At 42.1% G+C, this 27,070-nt stretch overlaps 2 protein-coding genes across 3 annotated transcripts in view; one reads left to right on the top strand and one right to left on the bottom strand.

Moving 5' to 3' along the window:
- Nucleotides 1–1,295: 1,295 nt before the first annotated feature.
- LOC308302008 (protein cornichon homolog 1-like) lies at nt 1,296–1,730 on the top strand (the record flags this gene model as incomplete). Its single annotated transcript, XM_080746163.1, has 1 exon — nt 1,296–1,730. The coding sequence occupies one exon, from the start codon at nt 1,296–1,298 to the stop codon at nt 1,728–1,730; it is 435 nt and encodes a 144-aa protein (XP_080602289.1).
- A 3,753-nt stretch (nt 1,731–5,483) lies between these two features.
- Nucleotides 5,484–27,070, bottom strand: part of ldb2a (LIM domain binding 2a) — a 129,930-nt gene continuing 108,343 nt past the window's right edge. The window contains exons 6-9 of one of the 2 annotated variants that reach the window (XM_080745430.1): nt 23,745–23,868; nt 18,350–18,403; nt 16,440–16,591; nt 5,484–7,584 (exon numbers count right to left, since the gene is read on the bottom strand). In XM_080745430.1, coding sequence (XP_080601556.1) covers nt 7,348–7,584; nt 16,440–16,591; nt 18,350–18,403; nt 23,745–23,868 — 567 coding nt within the window. In that variant the 3' untranslated portion in view covers nt 5,484–7,347. The remainder of the gene's footprint in view (nt 7,585–16,439; nt 16,592–18,349; nt 18,404–23,744; nt 23,869–27,070) is intronic. The other variant, XM_080745431.1, reaches the window with a different exon arrangement.

The raw sequence follows: 27,070 nt of genomic DNA, 5'->3' as shown, positions 1-27,070 counted from the left end.
CTCTGATCCTCCCTTTTCCCATAATTCCTGCCACTCCTCGGGACCTGCATGCCAGTCTTACGCCAATGCCTGCATGTGCTCTCTGAAAGGACAACTTTAGTTTTTTACAACAAGGGTTCATATTTTAGATTGTAATTAGAGAAAAGAAAAAGTGAGTGTTAAAAATGTTTGCATTTGCTTCGTTCTATTGTTTTATTGCATTTACCGTGCTAAAAAGTGGGGCATACGCATGGGGGCATGCGTACGAGTGGCTAAATATGTATTTTTAGACACAATAAGCCAGCAGTTTATTTATTACAGTAACACTTCTAGCCCCCATAAGTCACATCCAACCATGAAAGGTTGCGTTCTATCTTGGGAATGGGCTTATTCTGTGTAAAATGACATATTTAGCCACTTGTACGCATGCCCCCAACCACTGAAATAAGAATCTCTAAAACAATAGAAAGAAGTAAATGAAATCATTTTAACACTCATCTTTTATGTTCTTTAATTACAATCTAAAATATGAACCCTTGATGTAAAAAACTCAAGTTGTCCTTGAACTGCCATGATGATGCATTGCCCTTGCCAATCAATGCCCTTGCCAATCAATCACCCTCCCTGAAAGCTCCCAGGCTCTCAAGAAGACACACAGATTGCAAATGCTTCCCTGACCTTTCTGTGTCAATGTAGCATTCAAAGATTGTGGAATAATTAGGGAGAACAGAACGCAGACATATAGGTTGAGTTTAGTTAATTAGTCTAATTATTAAAAAAAGAAAAGTGCTATGGCGCCATCTCCTGTTTACTTATCATATTGCGTGATGGTTGACCAGCCAGGCTGCAGATTACAGTAGATGGAGTGATGTGGTTGGTCATTGACTCATTGGTCACCTACCAGTGTGTGTATGCACACACACACACACACACACACACACACACACACACACACACACACACACACACACACACACACACACACACACACACACACTGTAACAAATTGCACTGACGATCAGCATGTGCAAGGTTTGTACCCAGCATAGAGTTATTTACATGCACAAGCAGAGCACGCAAGTAGGGTGATGATAGCTGTCTGTGGGAATGTACAGTATGTGGCCACAGCCAATGAAGCCCAGCCTCATGGGCTGGGCCTTTAGCCAATGAGGGAGCAGCTTTTCTCGGTGACGTCACGTTTATTTAGACTAGTTTATATATATCCTACTAGTCTATATTATTACACCAGAGACAGATCTGGAATCAGGAACCAAACAGAGACACCAGCAAGCTCAACAGAGCTTTCCGGAGGGATAATGGCGTTTACAGTGGTGGCCTTGTGTTATCTGTTTGCTCTATTTCTCACGGCATTCCCAGTCATCCTCATGATTTGGCATATGATAGTATTCGATGAGCTGAGGTCTGCCATGGTGAACCCTATACATCAATGTAAAACATTAAATCTGCTTGTGCTCCCAGAGTATGTCGTCCATTGCCTCACCTGTGTGCTGTTCTTCTGTGCATCAGAATGGCTCACCTTTGTCCTCAACATGCCCCTGCTGGCGTACCACACCTGGAGGTACATGAACCGACCTCTGATGAGCAACCCAGGACTGTATGACCCCACGACCATAATGAATGCTGACATCCTTGGATACTGTCAGAACGAGGGCAACTGCAAACTGATCTTCTACTTTGTTTCATTGTTCTACTACTTGTACAGGATGATTTATGTTCTGGTGAACTCTTAAAGCGAAACGATGAAGGAAATGGACCGGCATGTACAGTAGACGACCAAACGCTGTGCTGTATCCTGGAACCTGGATCTGCTGTAAGCCAAACATTTCAGCTGAAAACAAGAGACCATTTACAAGAGGATGAACTCCCTCTCTTCCTGCAGTGTCTTTTCAGAAACATTTATCAGAAAGGTCTCTTTCCGGTATTATTGTGCAACTCTTCGATTCATGACAGTGCGTTCAGGTTTCCGAACACACTACACAGCAGTGACAAAAGCCCTTTTTCCACTACAGGAACTAGAACCAGAACTTTCCTTGAAGTTCCGGGACCAAGTTCTGCTTAAGTTTCCATGTAACCAGACTTAACTGGTCCCAAAAAAGAGCAGCAGCGCTGCTACCCCCACCCAGGTTCCCAGAACTCGGGTTTAGAACTACATCAAGAGCAGGACCTAAAAAAGGCTCCCAGAACCTTGTCTGTAACTGGGCCGTGTGCTATGGAAGCAAAACCAGAACCAAAGGCGGAAGCAAGTTCTGGTTCCGGAAAATGGGTTAGTTATTGCGTGGATGAAATAGTCACTATCCCTCTAGCTCTCTCCATCTTCCTCTCTTGCTGTTCGAGCTCTGGTGCAACGTCACACACAACAGAAAACGTTGCTTAATAATGCCAATTTCCTCGTCCAGCAGGTTCAATTCAAAGACGATTATACCCAGGTTCCTATTTTTAGTTGAATGCAGCGTTCAAGTTATGGCCCAGAAAGGAGGTTGAAGAGGGTAAAATATATTTAAAGATGATGTTGTGTCCTTTGAGCAGCAGATGAGTGAGATAGACATCACTCACAGCTCAAAACATTTTGATTATTTTCCGCTACTTCCGTCGGAGAGTTGTATGGATGAGTGGCTGCCAGGAGATATAAATAACTTCTGAGTAAACGTGAACTGAGTATTAAGAGAAATCACACCTGTGTGAAGTGAGCGGTGCTGCTGCTGCTGTTGCTGCTGATGATGATGATGATAGACCTGCATGGCGTCACAGGATAGGGGTTCAAATATCTTGATTATAGGGGGTAATAGGGAGTCGAATATCAGGAAAAACACATGGTCATACGCACAAAGCCATGTATTGGAGCGGTTAGCACCGCTCAAGAATTCAAGGGATGGCATTCCCATCAGTCGGACAAATAAGGGAATTGGTAATGATTTGGGTTATGACAAAGTGTTCCATAGGTTAGGCCTACATTTTTACAGGAGCAAGCTGGCCAGGATTTATCCGGCTGTAGATCCGACTTGTTCCAAGTGTCATCAGGATCCAGCCACTCTCTATTTTGTTTTGTTCATGCCCAAAGCTGGCACAATTCTTGTCCTCTATTTTTTAGACCCTTTCTTTTTCTTTTCTTTGACCTGCCTTGACCCTCTAATTCACTGTTTCCCAAACAGTGGGTTGGGACCCATTTGTGGGTCACAGGCCAATTCTTTTGGGTCATGACTCGATTCAAATTTTTTTTTTCTAATATAGTTTATTTCTGTGCGAATGGTATCAAACACCACACACGTGCATATGTCCTTGTATGGGCCGTTCTGTCCTGTGACGTTAATTATCTCCATACATGGAGTTCCGTGCTCATACGGACACTCATATGGACACTAAAGGCTCATTCATACTCCAGAGAAGGTGAAGAGCAGTCCACCGCGGTGTCGTTTTCTAAGTCTGCAGAAAACTACAACATTATGGCATTCACCGCAAACCCCCCAACACATCTCCCTGCTTTTACTTTCCGACATCACCCCATCACCTAAAAAGGTGAGGAGCTACTCACTTCACCCTAGTATGAATGAGCCGTCATATGGACACTGACATCAGTTATTTCCATATACATGGAGTTCCGTGCTCATATCATACGGACACTCATACATAGACATAGACATTTATTTGCCCTTTCTGGTATCATATTGTGCTGACAACTAGAGATGGCCCGACTGCGATTTTTGGGGCCGATACCGATCAACTGGAATCAGTATCTGCCGATAACGATATTCCCGATCACAGCATCAAATCCATAAATTCTTCTATTTATTGTGTTACTGTAGCAGCATTTATATATTTAATTTAATGATACTTCTTACAAAACATTGATATTGTATATGATTTGGAGATAGCAGACTGAGGTCCTATATCCAATTCAACTTGTAGGAGTTGAAGCTTACATTCAGTTCCACAGATAAATATTGTGAGAATAGCTGATCTAGCTTGTAGATCGGCAAAGCCGGTACCGATCAAAGCCGATAGAGGCATTACTCACCGATCAATCGGCACATCCATACTGACAACTCTTCGATTCATTCATCAGGTTTCATTACACAGCAGTGACCAAGTTGTTGCGTGGATGAAATAGTCACTAATCCCTCCATCTTCCTCTCTCGCTGTTCGAGCTCTGGTGCAACGTCACACACAACAGAAAACGTTGCTTAATAACGCCAATTTCCTTGTCCAGCAGGGTCAATTCAAAGACCATTTTCTCAAGTTCCTATTTTTTGCTTTCACAAAGCCAGACGTAGGAGCGGAACTAAAATAATAATTGCATTACCCATTCAGGCCGGGAACACATTTTAGTGTAGTACAGTACATGTACAGTATGTAACAACATATTTGTTTTTGAAATGTTTGAATAATATTTGACGTTTCTCAGAAAACTTTGGTCAGGCCTAAATGGGTTAAAACAAACAAACAAATGTAAGAAATGCGATAAATGAAAAATTATAAAAAGTAGTGAAAATAGCCGAGCTCAAACTCGCAACGCGGTGCGAAGCGAGACGCTGTGTGATTGTAGATCTGCTATTTTGTAATCTCTCTTTTGGGTCTCGAGCTGAAAAGTTTGGGAATTAGAGTCTAATTGCTATCTTTGTTTGGCCTGGAACCAGACGAATCCACTGGTGCAAAAAAACAAAACAAAAAAAAAGTAGTCTGGCAACATGAGGCTAATCTTTGGTGTGGTCACTGCCAGTGCCACTGCTGAGGTGACATATCGGTCGCCCATTCGGATGCCATAACCTTCTTATCTCTATTGGCTCGATTCAAGTGGAAATCAGCCATCTCCCCTTATCATTGTGTGATGTCTCATTTAAAAGTTGAGAGGCTTAATTACTCGGCCAGGGGCTCTGTGCAGAGATAATGTCTGAAATGATAGAGAAATGCATTTCAATGGCTGTTTTCATACAGTATGTGACAGACAATTACAATAAATGTATTTCACCATTAAAAAGCTTTTGTAGTTACTGCATCTAGCCTACTAGGTGGCGACATGGTTCTATCAAAGAGATCAGTGGACTGGCAAAAGCTCTCACTACCTTATTACTATCTTATTCAGAATGAATGCCTAAGATTGAGCAGGTATAGGAGTTAAATCTCAGCTTGACGTGCTAAAGAAGGACACATGATACATTGTAGGAATCAAACCAGCAACCTTGCTACAGGGAGAACTCATCTGTGACCTTTGTTACTAGGCAGACTCTGTGACCACCCCTGTCAAATTGTTCTCTGGATCCCTGATGAATATTCCATTAATCATTTCCCATATTTGCTTAGGATAACTTCAGTGATACATGAAATTGCAACAGCATGTGCAAACACAAGCCACATACAATAAGAAGCAGCTGGCTGCATAGCACACTGCAGTACACGCAGGCAGCCAGAAAACAAACCTGGGTGATTTGTAAGCACGGTTTATTGGCACACATAATGGTAAAGCATACATACCAGACATCAGATATGACACTAAACACCTCTGCTATATAATGTACAAATGGTGTCTAATACCAGGCTCAAACATATTTAGAAATGTGTTAGCCTCCTTAAAAATGCACAAATAAATACCCAGAGGATCCAAATGTATAAAGACGTCCGCCTTTGTCTTTTTGCCCATTTTCCAACAAAGTCCAACCAAAGATTCAGGGATCAATTCATTTAAGGTTTAAAGAACAATCGCTAACACACAACCAGGGATTTCAAACTGTTTCTGTAGAACTGTAGGGGAGCTGGGCTTTTAGCCATGTATATTTGAGAAAATTGACAATTATATTTGATTGATTAATGGGCTATAATTTATTTCGCTACTTGTTAAAACATCCTCTTATGATCAGAGAATGATCTTGAAATAAGTGCATCAGGGTACAGTACTAATAATAGTCGATAAGACTTTGGCATCTGCTGTAGTTATTGAACTGGAGAGGATCAGGTAAACCCAGACACAGTAGTACTTTTTTTCTTTTGTTTTTGCTGTAGGAAACCAGCATCCAAACCACCCTACAGAAATATGAAACTCCTGATTTAAAAAACAAAGAAAAACAAAGGAAAGAAGAACAGCTGCCATACCCCAAATGGTTTCAGTGGCTCATTTACAGTGGCTAAAACAGGTCCCACCTCTATTTACAGAACTACAAACCTTGTAACAGTGTTCCCAAACCGATCAACCAAAGATTCAATTCGGACTTGATGTGTTTTTCAAAAGTACATATCTCAAATTAAAAAGTTATCTTATAAAACCATGCAGGAAAAAAGCTTCGGTATCAGTTTGGGAGTAGGTCGTTAAAGGGAGAGAAGTCAAATTGTCGAGGAGCGGGGAATAAATCAACGTTAATCGATGCATCTATGCATGACGGCAAAGTTCTCATACTGATTGGCAGAATTACAATGTGACTGCAAGGGGATTCTGAGAGAAGCAAAAATACCAACAGACTACAAACACAATCGAAGAGGTTTGCATGAAAACACAATCTGTGACGACTGCAGTCATTTGGAAAACAAAAACCAAAAAAAAAAAAAAAAAAGACAAAATAAAAAAACAATCCCCGGACACGGCTTTCCCTTGTTTGAAAGGAGTCCACACAGCGGTGCTGGGGTTCATTTCCTTTTAATTGGAAATGGAAATAAACAGCAACAGCCAGAAATCAACCAAACAGCCAACTTGAATTTCCAATAAAAATGCAAATGCCTCGGACAAGGTTTTGGTTGCCTCCATCGTGGTTAGGTGGCTCTGTTGGCCGTTTTACGAACATCTCACCTTCTTTGGGTCGAGTCTGCGGTTACTCAAAAGACCTGTTTTTGTACTTCCAGCTGTCAAGAGTGATGACTTGTGACCTCGCAGGTCAACCAATCACAAGCCGTGTTAACCACCAGAGGCAAAGTTCACTTTCACTGTCCGCCGAAGACAGCTATGACCCCCGCGTCTTCTGCGTTTTCAAGGAAACGGCCACGCCATTTTTTATTTTTTTTATTTTTTTACACAATTGTTTATTTTTTACATAACTGTTGCATACAAGCTGTACGCATGTCTCTGAAAAGCAAAAAGTAGTCTTTGACGTATGGATATTGCTGTGCAATGCCATCAGTTCCCGGTTATTTCCCCCCAGATGGTACAGCAAGAAGAAGGTGGAGAAGAAGAGGAGGGGAAAAACGTCCCGGGACATAATTGGCCGATGATGAGGCGGAGTTTTGCAGATGGTAGTTTCCATTCATCCTGTCCAACGTTATCAGTTGATGCCACCCTAGGGGGCGGGCAACAAAAATAGCTCAAGTCCATGTGGCGAAGTGGTGACTTATTGTTTCTTCTTTAGTGTTTTTTTTATGTGGTGGGATCGTCTACTGTGAGGGCTGTGGCGCTGTGCTCTCGGGCTTGGTGTCCTGGTTGGGGGGCGGAGGGGGCTTGGTGCCCCAGGGGCTGTTGTTCCCCAGCGCCGGAGAGCTGGTGAAGTCGTCGTCGTCGTCGAGGCCGTTGGTGGCGTCGTACTGAGTGTTCTCCAGTCGCGTGATCAGGCGCTCGTCCTCGTCGCCGAACTCCCCGCCCATCAGCGTGGGCTCACCCACCACCATCACGTCCTACACAAACACATAAAGGGAAAGAGCCAATTCACTGCCAGGAAAACACGGGGATAAGAAGATTCGAGGTTGCTGGTGCACTCTTTGAAAAAAGGGTGGTCTTCTTCAACCCAGCCACTGTGTCTAGTTTGGAAAGACATCTTTTCTTTGCATCATATTATGTGTTGATAAATAATAATAATAATAATAATGAATTGCATTTTTATAGCGCTTTTCTAAGCAAGTTGCGAACTCAAAGCGCTTACAATGGTTCATTCATTCATACATTGGGAGGTGAAGCGGCGAACAGTCAACGCCAGCGTCCTCACTTCCCACATTCACACACCAATGGTGGCAACTGACAAGCTAACACCATTGGAAACACAAGTTTATAAAATAAACACAATAAACACAAGTTATTTGTATGAATTGTGTTGAAAATGTATAAAATGGTGTGTCAAACCAAACTGGACAAAGGAATGTGTTGAAATTGATGCATCCTTTTTAAGAGTGTGCAGACTGCACAAAGGATGTACACACATACACAAAATAAATACACTTTTAACATTTAATAACTGTAAAAAAAAAATCAATTTATCTCAAATGAGCATTATTGCCCAAATAAATGTTACAATTTGAATTGTTTTGAATTGCTTCATAAAACCAATTATCCCATTTTTCAATGCTTTCAAAGGCTGTTATATATTTATCTTTTTCATTGTTACAATTACCCTTAGATATTCACTCTGTTATTAATCTCAGGAATCTGCATGATTTATCTTGTAAATATGTACATTTCTAAATTGGGCCAAAACTGCCCTTATTTAGACAAAGAAAATACATTTGAATGACAACACTATACACTACCTCACAACTACATGATCTACTCTTGAGTGCTACACCTTACTCTCAGACTAAAGACCTGCATCTTAATAGCAAACACCACCCCTCCTTCCCCCTTACACACACACAGTAATTATTCTTGAGATAAAAGTCCTTCAAACTGTTTTCATGCATTCATGTGAATTCAATGTAACTGAAACACACGTCTCCACGTTGTCCAGGGCTAAACGCTTTTCTCACATTTCTATCTTTCATCCTCTCGCTCCAAAAGACATCCTACAACCAAGATCCAGAAGAACCCAAACAACCCAAAAGGAGATTATTATGTATCTATTAGTGACTACAAAGCTACAGTATAGCTCATGTCAAAGGCTTAACTCAATCCCTTGCTGTATGTCTTTCAAACGCCTGGGGGTTTGAGTTGCACCTATCGGTACAGCTGACCTCTCTCAGAGTGCTCAGTGCAAATGAAACCTCTGGCTTTCCTCCGGTTCGACCCAACCTCCCAATCAATAGCCATCATGTAGGTGGAAACGGAAGGGAACCACAGACTTGAATCTAGTGTTGGCTCTTTGTTACGTGACTCTGGATCCTCCTTTTTAAGCATGTAAACCTTATGCTTCAATATATATTTTGTAGAGTAAACATATAGAGTCTATAATGTCTGCTGCTGTACATGTACAGTATATGAGAACCTGATGTCCCAAAACCTTATTTTTCAGGCATGGAAAAAAATAACCTGTGTTCCAATGGATCCAATGAAGTTATCATTTAGCCATAAGTTCTAGTAAAAACAATTTGGCATGTAATTTTTAGACAGAAATTGATTTTGGTAGATCGTCTAATTTTGCTACTTTAGTGCGAAACTAAATAGGGCTTTCATGTACAGTATGTAAAAAAGCTTTCTGCCCAACTGCGTAGAAATGTAAATGTATAGCGACAATAGTTAGCATTAGCATATCAATTATCAATATTAAAACCACTGTCACCAAGACAAACTCCTGTTCATTGGCTGTCCTCGCCGAGCAGAGCGATTAGGATTCAGACGGGGAAAAGGGGAGTGTCATTTTTTGTGAGTTCACACAATGATCGATAAGCTGTGAAACGTGGGCATGTCGTGCTGTCAATAAATGTCGGTTTCTTCATTTTTTGGATCAATCTGTAAATGTCATCTTCCCATGACTTGCTTGCTTGCAGCATCACTCTGCCTACTGGCCCTGTAACGCTCTGCGCTGTAACCTGGGATAGGAGCTGTTTGGTTAAATGGAGCACACGCTTCACCGACCATGTGTGTCAATGCTGGGTGGCTTGGGAGCTCTCGCTCGCTGCTCATCCATCTCCTCCTCAGCCCACACGGGCACCCAGAAAACACAGGAACTCACACACACACACACACACGCGCACGCACGCACGCACACACGCACACACACACACACACACATATACACTGAAGTACACAGCTACACGCAATGCTCGCCCATGCAAGAGTCAAAGAAAACAAACAAGATTATAAAAGTTATACACACACATGCATGCAAAAAGAGTACATACGCGCCACACACACACACACACACACACACACACACACACACACACACACACACACACACACACACACACACACACACACACACACACACACACACACACACACACACACACACACAGACACACACAGTGAAGTGAAGATCAGGACCAAGGGAAGACTGACGGTTTATCCAAATCGCTCTCAGACCCCTCCAGCGACCACCGGTACACCCCAGTATGCCTTAATCAGCCTAATTAATTTAGGTGAGCTTTCCCACTAAATGACAATATCCACACTGATTTGTCAATTTGCATAGCTAATTAAGTCATTAGCTAAAAAAAACGTGCCGATTGCCAACATGCCTTGCATTCACCATCTGTTCCTGTGAGGGTGTCTGTCAACCCACCTTTGGCCAACACTGAAGCAGCAAAAAAAAAAAGAAAAAAAAAAGAAAGAAAAGGAGAAAAAGATACATATACACATACACATCGTCGTTGTTGGGTGAAAATCTTGTATGTACAAAACCATTGGGTTTGAATTTATCATTTAAAAAATGATTTAAACTAGCGAAAACAGCCGATCTACAAGCACACAACGCCTCGCACCGCGAGGCGTTGTGTGCTTGTAGATCTGCTGTTTTCACTACTTTTGTGCGACGGCCTTGTATGATGAAGCAGGGCTTTACTTTGCGAAAGAACATACAAATTTGAGACTTGGAGATACGAGGTTTCCACCCGACAACGACGATATAAATATAAGAAAGTCCCCTCCGATGGCAGCAGCTGTTGGCCAGCCTGAGACCAGGGGGGCTCTAATTGTGATCTAATTAATGGCGTCTACTCGTCCACTCATCTTGTTAGCTAAACTGGTAAGGCCTTGAATGGCACTGAACTCGATGATGAATGCTGTGCGTTTTCACTGGGGTGACGCGCCGTCGTCAGCTTACAGAGATTAGCCCGGGAGATGCTTTGGAGGGTGTTTCTCCAGCGGGATTCTAATGAGGACACAGTGGGACCTAATCCAGATTAAATAAAGAAATGGGGGGTTCTGGGTAAAAAAAAAAAAAGCAGACCTGACACACATGCACATAAGCGTGCCGTTGCTGTCGGGGCCGAAACCTCTCATTTCCGTATTTTTAGTTTTTGTGTTTTTCATCATAACTTAATGCCTTACTTCAGTGTTTCTCAAATGGGGGTACGTGTACCCTGTGAGAAACTAGAAAAATGGGAATATGTATTTTACTGTTATGGTTAATGATAAAAATATTGACAGAGATGGAGTGAACCTGCTTATACCGGTATGTACATTTCTAAACCAAATTACATCAATAACTTGACTAGTAGTTACGGTTATTGAATACAAACTAATGTTTATTTGCCATTATGCTGTTTTATTTTAAACTTATTGGTATCGGAACTGGACTTTTGATGTCAATTTTTCTTTAGTCAGGGGAAGGGGGTACTTGGTTTCGGTGTAAGGGGGTAGGTACTGCAGCCAAAAAAGATTGAGAACCACTGCCCTACTTTGATCATACTACAGCGTCACACAAAAGTATCAAAAGTAGCTGATCCGCAAGCTCAAAACGCGGGCACGAAGCGGCGCGTTTTGGGCTTGCAGACCTGCAACTTTTTGCTATTTTTGAATTTGAATCATGAAAAGTCACAGTTTTGGATATGTGAGGTTTCCATCCGACAGAGAAGATGTTCACGTAATGCCTGGTTTATACTTGGTTGTGCACTGTGTTCTGTTCCTAACATAGACAATATACAAGCTTACAATGCGGCGTACTGCGCCGCATTGCAAGCTTGTGGAACGGCTATTTTTGATGTACAATATCTGGCTAAAGCCGCACGCACACTGCCCCCAACAATAGGAAATACACATTTTGATTTAATGGACGCAGCTACATGTTGCTATTCTAGATATTAACATACATGTTATACTTAATCTGCTCAAAAACACAGTGTGGATCTGCCACACTGTACAGCATAAAACTGAGCAAAATAGCCTATTAGTATATCGTCGTTGTCGGGTGGAAACCTTGTATGTCCAAAACCGTTGGTTTTGCATTTATCATTTTAAAAATTAAACTAGTGAAAACAGCCGATCTACAAGCACACCATGCCTCGCACCGCAAGGCGTTGTGTGCTTGTAGATCTGCTGTTTTTACTACTTTTGTGCGACGGCCTTGTAGATGAAGCTGGGCTTTACTTCACGAAAAAATTTACACATTTGAAACGGAGATACAAGGTTTCTGCCTGACAGTGATGATATACATAAAATAAAACAATTCAGTCAGTCGCCACTAGAGTTCACTGTTGAACACTCTATGAGGCATTAATCCCCTCCTCCCTACCTCCTCCTCCTTCAGCCCCCCCCCCCCCCCTCTCTCTGTAACCCCCCACAACCCCAGCCCTCCCCACCCCTTTGCGAGCGAGAGAGAGAGAGAGAGAGAGTCCACTTCTTATTGTCATTGGACTCACGTAGGCTTGGTGCCGAGCCACAAACGAACAACTTCTCAGACAAAGACAGCAGGCAGCGTAACATATGTACCCAGCATGTAACCAGGCACGCTGCCTGTCTCAAAGAGCCGTGCAAACAGCAGGCAGGGACGGGGTGGCAAGGGGTTAAAGCCCAATGTTACACCTCGCCGTACCGCCGCGTCGCTAAAAAATATAAAAAAAAATAAAAAATGCAAACAAACAAATACACACACACACACACACACACACACACACAAACACCATCATATTTGGCGAGCACCGTGTTTGTATAATGAAGTATAAAATGTGGCTTTAGGTTGGGTGGGGGTCATGGGGGCATAGGGCAAAAAGGAAAAAAAAACAATTGGAAAGGAGTGTGTGTGTGTGTGTGTGTGTGTGTGTGTGTGTGTGTGTGTGTGTGTGTGTGTGTGTGTGTGTGTGGGATGGGGAGGGGAGGGGAGGGGGCTGTCTACATATAGTATCGGTGGTAATGAGAGTTGGCACGGAGCCAACGTCTTCCAGAGAGAAAACAACTGTTTGTGTGTGTGTGTGTGTGTGTGTGTGTGTGAGAGTGTTTGTGTGTGTGTGTGAGAGAGAGAGAGAGAGAGAGAGAGAGAGAGAGAGAGAGAGAGACATTTGGCACACGATTGAAAAAGAGAGACAGACAGAAACAGATCTACTGTAGAAAGACTAACCGTGGGACAGGAATGCGGGCGTCATGTTTCTCGGATGAAAACCAAGTCATTTTACGACAACATATAAACTGGCTATGAGGGGAGGTGCAGCAGTAGTGCTACAGTATGCATGTGTATGGCTCTTATTATGGTTCTGATTACATTACCAACCAGAGGCTTCATTTCAGAAAGACATAGGGGTGGCAAAAAACAAGTTACCATAGCCCCATTTCTAAAACAGCAAAAATGGTGGACGTGTTGAGAGCTTTGTAGATCAACAATTTTCACTATTTGTTTGGGGGCGAAAAGAGAAAATGTTTGAAAATGTTCGCCTAAAATGATATTCCCAAAATAGGGATGCCAGATCATGCCATGTTGAAAGTGATTAATGAATTAATGTTTGCATTAAACATGTAGATGGATGGGCATCGATTGCGGTGAAATCAGATTAATCTGTTAAAACAATTCAGAGTTGGGGACAATGTGCATAAAATAACCAAATTTAAGGTTAAATGTGAACAACAATTGCCATCCCCTGATGACCCAAATGACAGCCCTCGTACCAACCTCTCTTGAGCTGTAGGCTATCTCCAGGCCTACTGTGTCTATGATATGGCATTGACATGCTTACGCTTGATTTATAATCAGCCTCGCACAGAAAATAGCTGATGTAAATCGCCTATTTTTGGCAAGAGACATGGCGCGCTAGCAAGTATAACTCAGCCTTTATTTCACTGTGTACTTTGTTGCACGCTGTGTGGCCCGCTGAAAGTACCCGATCTACAAGCCTGCAATGGGTTGTGTGCGCCGTGGCATCGGCGCACACAACCCTAGCATAACGTCCTTGTCGGCTGGAAACCTTGTATCTCCAAGTTACAAATTTCTATGTTCTTTCGCAAAGTAAAGCCCTGCTTCATCATACAAGGCCGTCGCACAAAAGTAGTGAAAACAGCCGATCTACACTGTTTTCACTAGTTTAAATCAACTCAGCGTATGAGTAGCATGGCTTGGCAAGCTGTGCGGCAAGTACTGGGAGCTGATGGTAGGTGTGGCGCTCCACCTCAGCAGTCCATCTCCCAGGGGTCTAGCGCATTGTAACGGGGACAGACTCCCGCGTGTTACCGGCTGATACCGACAATAAGCCACTCCCGACCTACTTTTAAAATGACAAATGCAAAATGAACGGTTTTGGACATACAAGGTTTTCACCGACAACGGCGATAAATAAAGCTTTATGTTTTTCGGTTTCAATACTAATCAGCTTTATCCAGCAGAGAGACATAGTACAGACAACAGGCACGCTTTGAGAGTGTGCACCAGTATTAAACATGTTGGAGTGCCTTCCCAGTGCCCCAATAGTACAGTCAATAAAACACACACTAAAATGGAGAAGTACACCCTCCGCAGACAATAGATTGCCCATAGTACAGTCGTCGTAAACCCATGGGAGTGTGCTGAGCGCGCCGTGCGATGCTCAGCTGGTTAAGTGGCTGTTTAACCCCCTTCTGGGTCAAGGGGCCTGGAGAGACCTCCAGAGCACTGACATTAGATATGTATACGTTGAGCGCACGGCACCGGCCCAGAATGAGGTCCTTTTTTTTATTTGGTCTTTAGTTAATTGTTTTCGATCAATTCTTGATCTTTGTGCGTCTTGCTAGGTTTTAATTAGGTTCTTGTCAAGATTTGCTTTTATTTTTCCCCAACCTTTGCTCATCATGGTGAAGGTTTGCAGAGGATATGCGTGGTCTGTTTCTGCAGCACGCACGCACGCACGCACGCACACACACACAAACCTTATTTGTATTAACATGCACTGACATTTTAGCCCCTGGGTTATACTTAGTTGCGGTGTTGCATAACTCCAACCCTAACCCCTAAGAAACATACACATCTAATTGTCTAAGCCTAACCCAAACTTTTTCCCAATTGTAAACCTAACTCCACAAATCTCAAAGATCACAAGCCTATTAATACAAGTGCAACAACACGTGCGAGCGCGCACACACACACACACACACACACACACACACACACACACACACACACACACACACACACACACACACACACACACACACACACACACACACAATATAGTGTAACCGCTTAAACCCTATACTGGTTGACTGAAGTCCCTCAGGGCTCTATGCTAGTGTATTTTCTGTTTTTGCTCCACATTAAATATCTTCACAGAAAAAAAAGCCGATCTACAAGCACACGACGCGTCACGAGAATAAGGATGCTGAGGTTTAAGTGCACCTTCTACCAATGTCCAATGAGAACTTCCGCTCACACAGTTGGGAGGTTAACTGCTTCGCTCAAACTCTCTCCTTACTTAAAGGGGAAGACCACCCATTTTCAATATTGAACTATGTCATTAATATAACTTAGAGGAGTTGTGTGGAAATAGAAAAAAAGTTCCCCTGCTTCTGTGTTGCCTAGAACTGGAGGACTGATTTTGGGGTTTCTATTGTAAAGTACAATGGTGTGATGTCATCAAGTTGTACTTTACAATACAAACCCCAAAATCAATCCTCCAGTTCTAGGCAACACAGAAGGGGGGGCCTTTTTTTTTTTTTTTCACACAACTCCTCTAAGGTATATTAATGACATAGTTCAATATTGAAAATGGGTGGTCTTCCCCTTTAAGCACTACCATCATGGGTGTTATTCCACTAACTCCTGTTTCATTGTTTTGAACCGCGGACTGAAACCTTGGTTGTGTTTTGGTGTCATTTGAGTTCAAGTCACACTCCGGATATTACCGGTACAGGTTTGGCATCTTATTTATTTTCTTTTTTTCCACTTTTTCTTCGTTGTGTGATGCTGATTCCTTTTTTACACTTTTCTTTACACCTAAAACATTTCGCTCTGAAAGCATTCTGTATCTTTCCTTGACTCTTGACTCCATTTCCACTGAGTGCTAACGTGTATGTGTATAGTGTTAGCAAATAGCTGCATAAAAGAATTCGACACAGGTACCACAACCTAATAGTGATACCACAGGTTCGAATCAGACCCACATGCCTTCATCTAACAAACCCCCAATGTCGATCTCCAGGTACAAACGTTTTGAAATCAAGGCCTTGACCCACTTAGGCCCTATTTTAGACTTTGTAAGTGAAAAACTAGAGCAGATCTCAACGCTCACAACACCTCGCGTCGCGAAACCTTGTGAGCTTGTTTGATCTGCAGTTTCCAATATTCGTGAAAGATTTTAAATGAATTTGGTTTTGCCTTTAAAGACCCAAAATGGCATGCTAGGTTGAAAGCAGTAAAAAAAACAGTTTCTAAAAGTCAACGAATGAAATAAGAATAGAGTCAAACCAGAGAGGGGCTGATGCTTACAGGTACCTGGCTGGAGAGGCTGAAGTTGGTCGCAGGGCTGCGTTTCTTGCTGGCCGCCGTTCCTACGCTGCTGTTGGCGCTGCTGGCCGAGTTCTTCCGTTTCCTCCTCTTGGTGGTCGTCTGTCGGGCAGGCTCAGCTTTGGCGCGACCAGCAAAGAGAAAAAGAAGCCAGGCGGACAACATAAAGCATACACAGGGACAGAGGGCAGCGGGAGGGGGAGCAACACAGTATGGACCAGGGGTCTTCGGGCAACAGGGGATCCGGGACTCCTAGGCGGTCCTCAGAGTTACTACAGGGGGTCCTCAGAATCTTTGAGTGATAGAAACTTTCTTTTCCCCTTTTTTATATTAACCACTGGAACCCTAGTGTCCATATATATTCGGAGAGCTTTAGCCAAAAATAGCAGATCTACAAGCTCACAACGCCTCGCGCTGCAAGGCGTTGTGAGCTTGTAGATCGGCTATTTTCGGCAAAGAGGTTTGGTGTACAGGGGGAAAAGAGCAGACTAAGTACAGAGTGAAAGGTCAAGTTTATGGAGTATTGACGGTTCAAGTGGTTAAATATCTGAAAACACAAATTGACACGAATCCAAAATACACTGATGATCGTGCTGTCAAACGATGAAACTATATGGAATCTATGAAAAGGTTGTGGGGGTCCCCGCTTCATCTCTCTCTCTCAACTAAGGGGTCCTTGGCCTGAAAACGTTGAAGACCCCTGGTATAGACTGTGCGTCCATACGCGTGGTTCAGACAAAATGCATGCACATTGCACATGCACACACTTGTGCGTAGAAAATGAAAGGTCACACACGCACGCAACACACTCGTTGTTGCTGCACAAGCACATGCAACGTGCATCTCCGTCTAAAATGATCCATGTTTAGTGTTTTTCTTCAGAGGTGGAAATCACATAAGCGTTCTACATCTCCCAAGACATGCACTAGTAAGAAGGAACCCCTGTTTCATTTGCATAAATGCTCAACAATGGACCCTTGCTGCTCAGCATAATGTGAATTTGTTAATGATTTTGGTGCCGCTACAGAGTGCGGGCGCGCCTCAATAGCCTTTGCCAGATTAAAACTAGTCTGCCGAGGCAGAAAGCAAATCCATGTGTGTCCCACTGAATATGCATTGATATTGTATCCACTCTAGTATCTCTTTGTTGTTTTTACTGTAGCGCTTATTCGACGAGCGTGACTTTGTTATTGCGTCGCGTACCTTTTCATCCCCTTCTTCCCGTTTGTTTTTGTTTTGCGTCTTTCAAATGCCCACTTGCAGCACATGCAATAGACAAAAAATGCATGCAATGTGTAATGCGTCTAATGGTGTTTAGGGATGTGGACGATATGTTATTGTGACCAAAGAAATCGCGATTTACGATATTATCGCGATAATCAACACTATTATCCTGGGGCGGAACATTTGCCAAAAAATAGCCGATCTACAAGCTCACAACGCGTCGCGGCACGGCGCGTTGTGAGCTTGTAGATCGGCTATTTTTTGGCAAAGACATTTGATAGAGAGTGAAAGAATACTGTATTAAGTACGTATATTCTAAGTACCTTTTACCAATTATAGAGGGTTTAAGTGGTACAGGATATGCAGCTCGGCAAACAAATGTGAATTGATCCCAGTGCATGACGGAGGACGATATCACAATATATTAAATCTCCGCGATACGATTATTGTGAGTGTTTTTTTTATCACGATAAACGATAATATCGCTTGTCGTCCCATCCCTAATGGTGTTATTTGGTCTTTGTTTGAGCACGTTAGTTGAGCATGCAAAATGTTGAACGTGCACACTGAAACGTAGCTGTTGTCATGGCATTTCGCTGAGCCGTAGGAGGCTACTGGATCCTACAGGGCTACGGCGAGAAGCAGACAGGATAAGACGAAAAAGATACCTTTTTTGTGATTTGTGGGAAATATTTCCGTTTTGAAGTTCTGTGGGTGTCCAGCTGAAACCAACGTTTATATTTTACTGATGGAGTTGAAATAATAACCAATGAGACAGTATGAGGCCAGTGAGGACAACACAGATTTGCCGGAATAACAATATACAAATAATTCAAAGCCACTGATATATACATACCACTTAAAAAACAACTGGAAAACTTAGCTTAGATAAAAGATTATTTATTTCCAATTATACGCTGTAGATCATTTCTAAACACGCAATTAAATCATAACTGCATCTAAGTGAAAAGCTCCTTCATTAATATAGTTATGAAGTAATGAGGCAGGTTAAGTAGAGATCTTAGCATTCCTTTACATCTACAAAATATAATTTCTGTAATACATAATTTATGACTACACGATTTTGCAAATTCCAACCAGTGTTGCTTCGAAAATGATATGCCTTATAATCTCTGAGGAGACCAAAAAAAATGAAAAGGGAAAAAGAAAAGAACATTGCTGTGATCTTCAAACAGATGTCTGAAAATGAAATGCATTTTACGAGGTTCTTAACTAATCACACCCAGGGAGATGCTTTCATATTCAATTACAGCAAACTGGCAATGTACCACTCATGACACAAACAGAAAACACAACTGAAAAACAGTGAGAGGGAAATCTTGTCGATATCTTGTGATTCCTGACTCTGACAGACGTATTCAAAAAAAATCTAAACAAATAAATGTGGCCTATAGTCAAACTGTTTTGCCTTGAGGCCCAGAACAGAATTTTGAGATACACGATCAATTATTTTAAAAATTATAGCCACAATCTCACAATGCATTGCAGCATAATGAACTGTGAGCTTTTAGATCAGTGTTGATTTTGTTGACTAAAACTATGACGAAAAATGTTTGTCGACTGCGTTTTTTTCACTGACGAAAACTAAATAAAAACTAAGCTGTGATGACTAAAACTAAGACTAAATACAGTATATTGACAATTTTGTCAACAAAATAAAAACTAGACTAAAACGTTAGGGAGGGACTAGTGGAGAAGAGAGTCATTTTATGTTTGGTTGCTCTCAGGTGTTGCATGCTGAAAAAAGCAGATCTACAAGCTCAAAACGCGTCGCAGTTGTGAGCTTGTAGATCTGCAATTTTCAGCACACAACCAAGTGTAAAATCAGTCATTACGATGCCATCAAGGCCTGCCAAAATACATTTCAGTTGACTAAATCAACTGTAGATTTAGTCGCCTAAAATCTTATGATATTTAGTCGACTAAAATTAGACTAAAACTAAAACCTTTCAGGTGACTAAATTATGACTAAAACTAAATGACATTTCATTCAAAAGACTATGACTAAAACTAAATCAAAATTTGCTGTCAAAAACAACACTGACTCACATAAACTGGTCAGCGACCCAAAATGGATCACGACCCAACGCTTGGGAAACACCGGTCAAAGACAATCACTTTTGTTATCCCGGCGTGTTTCCTTCAATGCTGGACCGGTGACGCACTAAAACCACTTCCACTTCCACCCAAAAGGACTTATCGGAGCATAAATGCATGCATGCTTCCTTCCTGAATCCACCCAGACCAGTTTCCAGGTTGGGAGAAGAATTGAAGGAAAAGGCTTAAAAAAATGCCATCAATAAGGAAAAAAGCACATACAACTGGAGCTTTAAAAAGTTAAATTTTGCTTCAAGTGAAAAAAAAAACTGATGGATTAGCAGTTACTGTAACAAACAAAAACAAAAGGATTTCAAACTTGTTTTCAATTCTGAGCGAAAGGAAGGACGCCTTGATGAATTCTAACCCCTAAATAATGTTTCGAAAATATTTTATAAAAAATGATTAAGCTTCATATATGTGTTTCTATTCAAAAATGACCACAAAAAGCATAAAATAATGATAAAATAATCATTTTTGCCATTGTCATGCTGACTTTGTTTATATCCCTCTTCAATTCTTTTATATGGATTGATAAGGGATGTAAAGAAAGTCGGCCTGAAAATTGTCCAAAATTATTATTTTACCATTATTTTATGCTTTTTGTGGTCATTTTTGAATAGAAACAAATGTTCAAATTTATTTTAGCGTCCATTTTTCAAGAGAAAGTTGACTACAACTCCTTTAATTTTTAAAGAGAATATGACCGACTCACACAGAATACGATGTTAAGCTAAACTTTGCATGTTAAATCAAACTACCTCCCAACTTTAAATATCAAACTAGAAAAGTGTTCTCCTCTTCGTGCAAATCCCTGCCAGGTCGGGTTGCCTACCCAGTGTCAGTCGTGGTGGGGTGCAGCCAGTTAAGTGCGATCACTTTTGGCTCTGTGCTGTTTAGAGGCCCTTAATTGTGATTTGGAGGAGATGGGATGCTGTGTTTGTAGTGTTTTATGCAAAAACGGGACGCCTCCCGCAAACTTCGAAAGTCAATTGTAGCCAACCAGAATGGAATCTTAAAAAATCAGGCTGATTGGTCCAGTGGTGCTTAAGATTAGCTGCTCACGGACATACAGACAAATGGACGGACAGACAGACAGACACACACACACACACACGGACAGACTCACTGGAGTGAAAACATAATCCCTTGCCTCGGCCGTTCCGGCCTGGCGGGGGCAACCACACTCTAAAGAACCCTATTCCTCCATGTGTGCAATTAGCCATCTGAGAGTAGAGCCTTTCTACCGTACATACAGTACAGACCCAAGTCTCTTCTACAGCACTGTATGTCCACTGTGAAAGGAAACGCTTCCTCTTTTTTTCCCCCCATTTCTTTTCTTTTTTTGAACATGCCTGATGCCCCTGGGGGCCGCTGGACGGGGCTAGAGAGAGTTGGATCGGCGGGTTTGATTACACCAGCCGCTCTTAATTAAAGTAACCCTGGTCCAAGTCAAAGGCTTTTCTGACTGCTGTTGCTTCTTTAAAGACATCTCGTCACACCTCACCGAACATTGCTGTAATTTACAGCAACCCTCTGAAGTGTCCAAAATCCATGCCTTGTATCTCTCTCTCTCTGATCGCCCTCTCTCCTTTTTGTTTCATAAATTCTATGGCTTAAGACTGCCGAAACGCCAATTTAAAAACTGGTATCCCCCCCTCCCCCCCACCCCAAGAAACATCCACATCAATCATAGGGGTGAGAGAGGTCTGATAGAGGTTACGTGTGTTGTTATTCCAGACTAGGCACTTGTGGATCATTTGATGTACCTGACAGGTGAGACTCTTTGGAAGTATTAAGACGCATTATTATGACAGTTATTACTAGGGAAATGGAAGCGGGGCATTAAAAACATTAGAAGAGCTCAAAGGTAGAGGGTAAGTGATTTCATTTAATTCAAATCATAACAAAATGGGTCTATGTTCTGATATAGTACTAGTTACTATCGAGTAGGGGTCGGCAACCCAAAATGTTGAAAGAGCCATATTGGACCAAAAAAAAACCAAAACAAATCTGTCTGGAGCCGCAAAAAAATTATAAAAGCCTTATATATCGTCGTTGTTGGGTGGAAACCTTGTATGTCCAAAACTTCGTTTTGTATTTATCATTGACAAAATGAACTAAACTAGTGAAAACAGCCGATCTACAAGCACACTACGCCTCGCGCCGCGAGGCGTTGTGTGCTTGTAGATCTGCTGTTTTCACTACTTTTGTGCGTCAGTCTTGTATGATGAAGCAGGGCTTTACTTTCCGAAAAAGAAAAAAAAAACATACAAATTTGAAACTTGGAGATACGAGGTTTCTGCCCGACAGTGACGATAAAAAAAATCGTTAAAACAAAAAATAAACTTTTTCCATTTTCATACATTTTTGAAAAAGCTCCAGGGAGCCACTAGGGTGGCGCTAAAGAGCCGCATGCGGCTCTAGAGCCGCGGGTTGCTGACCCCCGCTATAGAGTGTTTGGTCCATATTTGGACTTCAGCCTTATCCCCTGTGAGGAGAGAAAAAAAGCAGTTTCAGTTGCTCCAACAAAACGGTTTTCCTCCAATCAGGACTCCAAATTGACAATCTTATTGTCACACAATGGTTTCAGGGTAAGTCGCCCTTTCTAAGCCTGTGCATTAGAAATTTCACCAAAAAAAAGACATTGACTGCCCCTAGATGGCGCCAGAGTTATCCCCTCCGAGTGCCCAGATCCACCTCCATAGTAATATACACGGCCCTGCTGCGTCAGTGCATGCGTAATGACGTCACTTGGTCACATGACCGTAGTCAGGATGTTTTGTTCTTCCACCTAGAATGGGCCAGTGTAGCATTTAGCTATTGTTTGCCGATCTAATTTGGTCATGTTTCCAGGCCATGCCCGGAGTTTTAGCCATACAAACAAACATCAGAGATAAAGGGCTTTAAAGATGGGGAAATGCATTGGATTATATGGAGGAAAACGGCCGCGCGATGCTCTCAGTGTCCAATGGAAACAACCCGCAGTGATTGGGCAACATCCCGGCGTAGCCCCGACCTTACGGTGAGATTTAATATTGTTACTGTAAATACAGTAAACGCGTCAAACACGTCGTGGGCCTCCAGCGACATCAAAGAGTTTGACGCGTGGGCACTCACTGAGTTTTAATATATAATATATTAAATCAGTTAACCTTAAATATTTTACATTTTATTACAGAACATTGTTGACAAACTGAATGATAGAACTCTAGGTGAAGTCTAATGTTCATAGTATTTTCTTGTAAAACTCTTCATTGGATTAGTCTAATTCAGTGGTTCTCAAAGTGGATTTCAGTGGACTCTCTAGGTTCCTTTATGGGGGTCTAAATTGAACCTTACAAGTCTGTAACTTTGACAGTGTACAAATGGAACCAAGTGGACCCTAACAGATCCATTTGGTTCCTTTTGTACACTGTCAAAGTTAAAGGTGATACACCATGAAATTTCACTTTTCCTATTTTAAAACCTTTTTTTGGGGTCCCACTAGCACCTTCTATTCTCACAAAGTTCTGACCGTTGTGTCTTTCTCTGGTTTTGGGAAGGCGGAGGTTAAAAGCATCCCACGGGTTCTCAAAACAGACTGTCAAGATTTGCTGCCATCGCTGATATCATCAACGGCCGTTTTTGAAGAAAAGAAAACAACTTTTTAAAAAAAATAAAAATAAAAATAAAAAAGATTTTGGGGGGGTGGCGCAGTTCAGGCCAAAGGTGGTACTGCAGCTGAAAATGCTCTGAGAGCCATTCAAAATTAGAGAGGCTATCTATTCAGGAGTGGTAATTTAGCCTCAAACCTTTTGAAAAACGTTTTTGGGACATAAACAATATGACATAAATACTTTTTAAATGCATGGTGTATCACCTTTAAGGGAAGACCTTCAAATGTAAAAGTTTGAGAACCATTGGTCTAATTATTTGGGACAGTAGATTAGTGTTCTTGTTTACCTGGTGGGGCGACCATCCTCTGCCACTTCTGGAACAGGCATGTTTTGAGGCAGTCCCGGGGGCTGAGGTTGTAGGTCTTGTGACGTGACATGAGCTCCTGCATGGGCTCCAGGATGACGCACAACTAGAGGAACAACGACAAACAGCTAGCGTCACTGTCCAGGCTGAAACCTTGGATCTCCACATTTCAACTTTTTAACATAGCACAATTAGCGAGTCAACGAGCTTGTGTTGTGGTTGTAGATGTGTGATTTTTGCTATGTTGGCTATAATGATACACCAAAAAGCGAAAATACAAACGTCAGGTTGAAAATCTGTCTGTGTGTTTAAAAGAATAACCATCCATCTAAAAAAAGAAAAAAAGGAACAACTACGTAACATTGGAATTGGAAAACAGGTTCTACCCAAGTTATTTCCCCTTAAGTAATGTTTGAACAGCCAAGATAGACTCTTTGGGGGTGTTAAAGGCCCGGCATCTCCCCCCATGGCGTGCTTTACACTTCACATTGATTTCCCCAATTCATCAACAGTCGGAAATTACTTTCTACTTTTTAGGATCTAAGATTTAATTTTGACCTTACAACGTACAGAAGGGTGATAACAACAACAACACCCCCCACTGTGCTATCGCACACCTACGTGATTGTTCACTGGGTCACATCTCAAAGTGTTACAGATGCTTTGTAGTTTATGTTCAAGTGTAGAAGAGTTCATACCGGTAGGTCATGATAATTATAACGAATCGTTTCCAAAATTCTCACTCTCTCTCTCTCACACACACACACACACACACACACACACACACACACACACACACACACACACACACACACACACACACACACACACACACACACACACACACACACACACACACACACACAGTGAGAGGGAGAGAGAGATTGAGAAAGAGTGTGGGCAAGAATTATATCGTCGCTGTTGGTCCAAAACTGTTCATATTTAAAAAAAAAAGAAAAAAAAAAAAAGAAAACATTACTACACTACATGTGTGCAACACTCTTGTATGACGAAGTAACGCACTAAATTAACGCATTAATTTAGAAAAATCATGCAAACTTTGAAGTATGGAGATACGCGGTTTCTTCCCGCCAGCAACGATATTCAAAGGAACAGCCAGCACTCAGGAAGAGGGTCCTTCAGGTACAATCAGCGTACACGTTTCGCCACAAAGCTTTTCTCCAGTGTTAGCAAGAGTTATATTCCCACACAGCAGCGTTGCATAGCCGAAAGCCCTAAGTATGGAGCTCTCAATCTGCAGAAAGCTCTAAGCCTCCAGAGATGTGCGTGGAAGGGGAGCCAGGGGTCAGCCCGTCATCTTCAATACGTCAGGGACAGCTTAACATCTGGGTAACATTACAATTTGGTTGAGCGCCACCCTCCCCTCCCCGGCACTTGTCTCAACCAGAGGCAAACATACAAATGCTCTTCAGTACACGTCAGAACACTAGGCTCTCTCCACTTTGCAACAATCACATCAAAATCAATGTTTCATTGAGATAAAGTGTCCTGTAGCTGGAGTGGCCCAGGCTCGAGCCCACCAACGGTTCGTTGAAGTGTCCTTCAGCAAGCCTTTGAACCACACCACTGTAAGTCACAACAAAAGACTTGAATTGGTGGCAGACTGGCCAATTAAGATATATTAACCCCAAAATGACAAAATAAATAATATAAATAAACTCCCAGAATGCTTGTACAGGTAGGAATATGGATACTGGTAATAGCAAATATAGTATATATTCTACATGTACTGTATAGGATATTGCATTCAATTGTGCCAGTGCTTTAAATACATAAGAGACCTGCAAGGTGCTGGGCTTATCAAAGTACACGTCTGGGTCTCCAGTCATGTCCAGCCAATTAGCTCCTAAATTGTGGGGAAAATACATTTCATGTTTCCAATAAGGTAGTGTGCATTGTCACCAACAAAATAACATTTGCCTGCACCATAAGGTATATGGCCAACATATACAGTAGAACTGTAATGTCTAATGCTTTTCATTCTACAGAAGGCCAAGGACGGAGCATGCCCCTGGCTACATCGACGGGGTTACAGTGGGAGAGTGTCAGGGATTACGAGTTCCTTGGCATACACATCGCAGAGGACCTCAAATGGGCCACACACCACGCACATCTGAGAAGGGCTCTGCAAGGCCTGTACTGCCTCCTGCGCCTGAAGAGATTCAGTGCGAGGCCTCGGGTCCTTCTACAACAGCACCACCGAGAGCATCCTGACGAACTGCATCAGGCATCGCCCTCAACCGGAAGGCACTACAGAGGGAGGTACGGATGGCCCAGCGCGTCACTGGAGGCGAGCATCCCTCCCTCCAGGGAATATACAAGACATGTGGGTAGCCACGGCTGAGTGGATCACCAAGGACACTCCCCACGCCAACCACAGTCTGCTGCAGCCACGGCCAGGCAAGCGATGCCGATATAGCAAAAGATATTCCACTAGTTTCCACCTAACTACCAACAAGGGCTGGGCCCCACCTGTCGCCAGGCTGTCCTTAAAACACAGGCCACACCACACAGGATTGCTTCTTGTGTATAGTACGCTCTACTGCTGCTGCACTGCCACTTACGGTCTGTGTACATTGACATGTCTGATATCTGCTGCTATATGAGAAACATTCTCATGCAGCCATTTAACTGCGTAATGTTATGTTTATTTTTTTAACATTCACCAGCTGTTTTAATTGCCTCATTCCATTGCCTTTTTGCACCATTATGTATTTCCTCTGCGTATATTAGGAATATTTGACATATCTCGATATCTGAACTGTTTTCTTTGTTTCTTTCTATTGCTATTCTTTTCCTTTTTTTTTTAAACTCCAAATGATGGGGAACTTGTATGGCACACCATTTAACCACTTCTTTACACCTCTCTAAACAGGATGTGATAATAATTTGTTGGTATCATTCCAAACCTACAGTATACTAGGCTGCTATTAAACGGAGACGCTGCCGAAACGAACACCAACATCTGCTACTGTACTTCAACCAGGCTTACAACAAATCAGGCAACAAACATTATACTGTAGTTAAATAAACATAAAATGCTAATTTAATTTAAATGCCATGCATTATACTTCTATCAGACCATTTTAGCATTGGACCACTAAGGAAACAAGCCCCCTGGGACTTTTTGTGCTATCCTTTTAGCATAACCTTTGACTGTACTGTTAACAAACCTGCTAATAAAGTATTCAATCAACCAATACAGCATACTTATAAATGACAATTTTAGCATTTAGAAATTAGGAATTAGGCTACAAACAATGCATGCGTTTCATTGTCATGTACTT

This window comes from Nannobrachium achirus (assembly GCF_963921795.1).
Source record: "Nannobrachium achirus genome assembly, chromosome: 17".
In the NCBI taxonomy this organism is placed as follows: Eukaryota; Metazoa; Chordata; class Actinopteri; order Myctophiformes; family Myctophidae; genus Nannobrachium; species Nannobrachium achirus.
The sequence above is the reverse complement of the archived record's forward strand: the minus strand, read 5'-3'. Positions and strand labels throughout refer to the sequence as shown.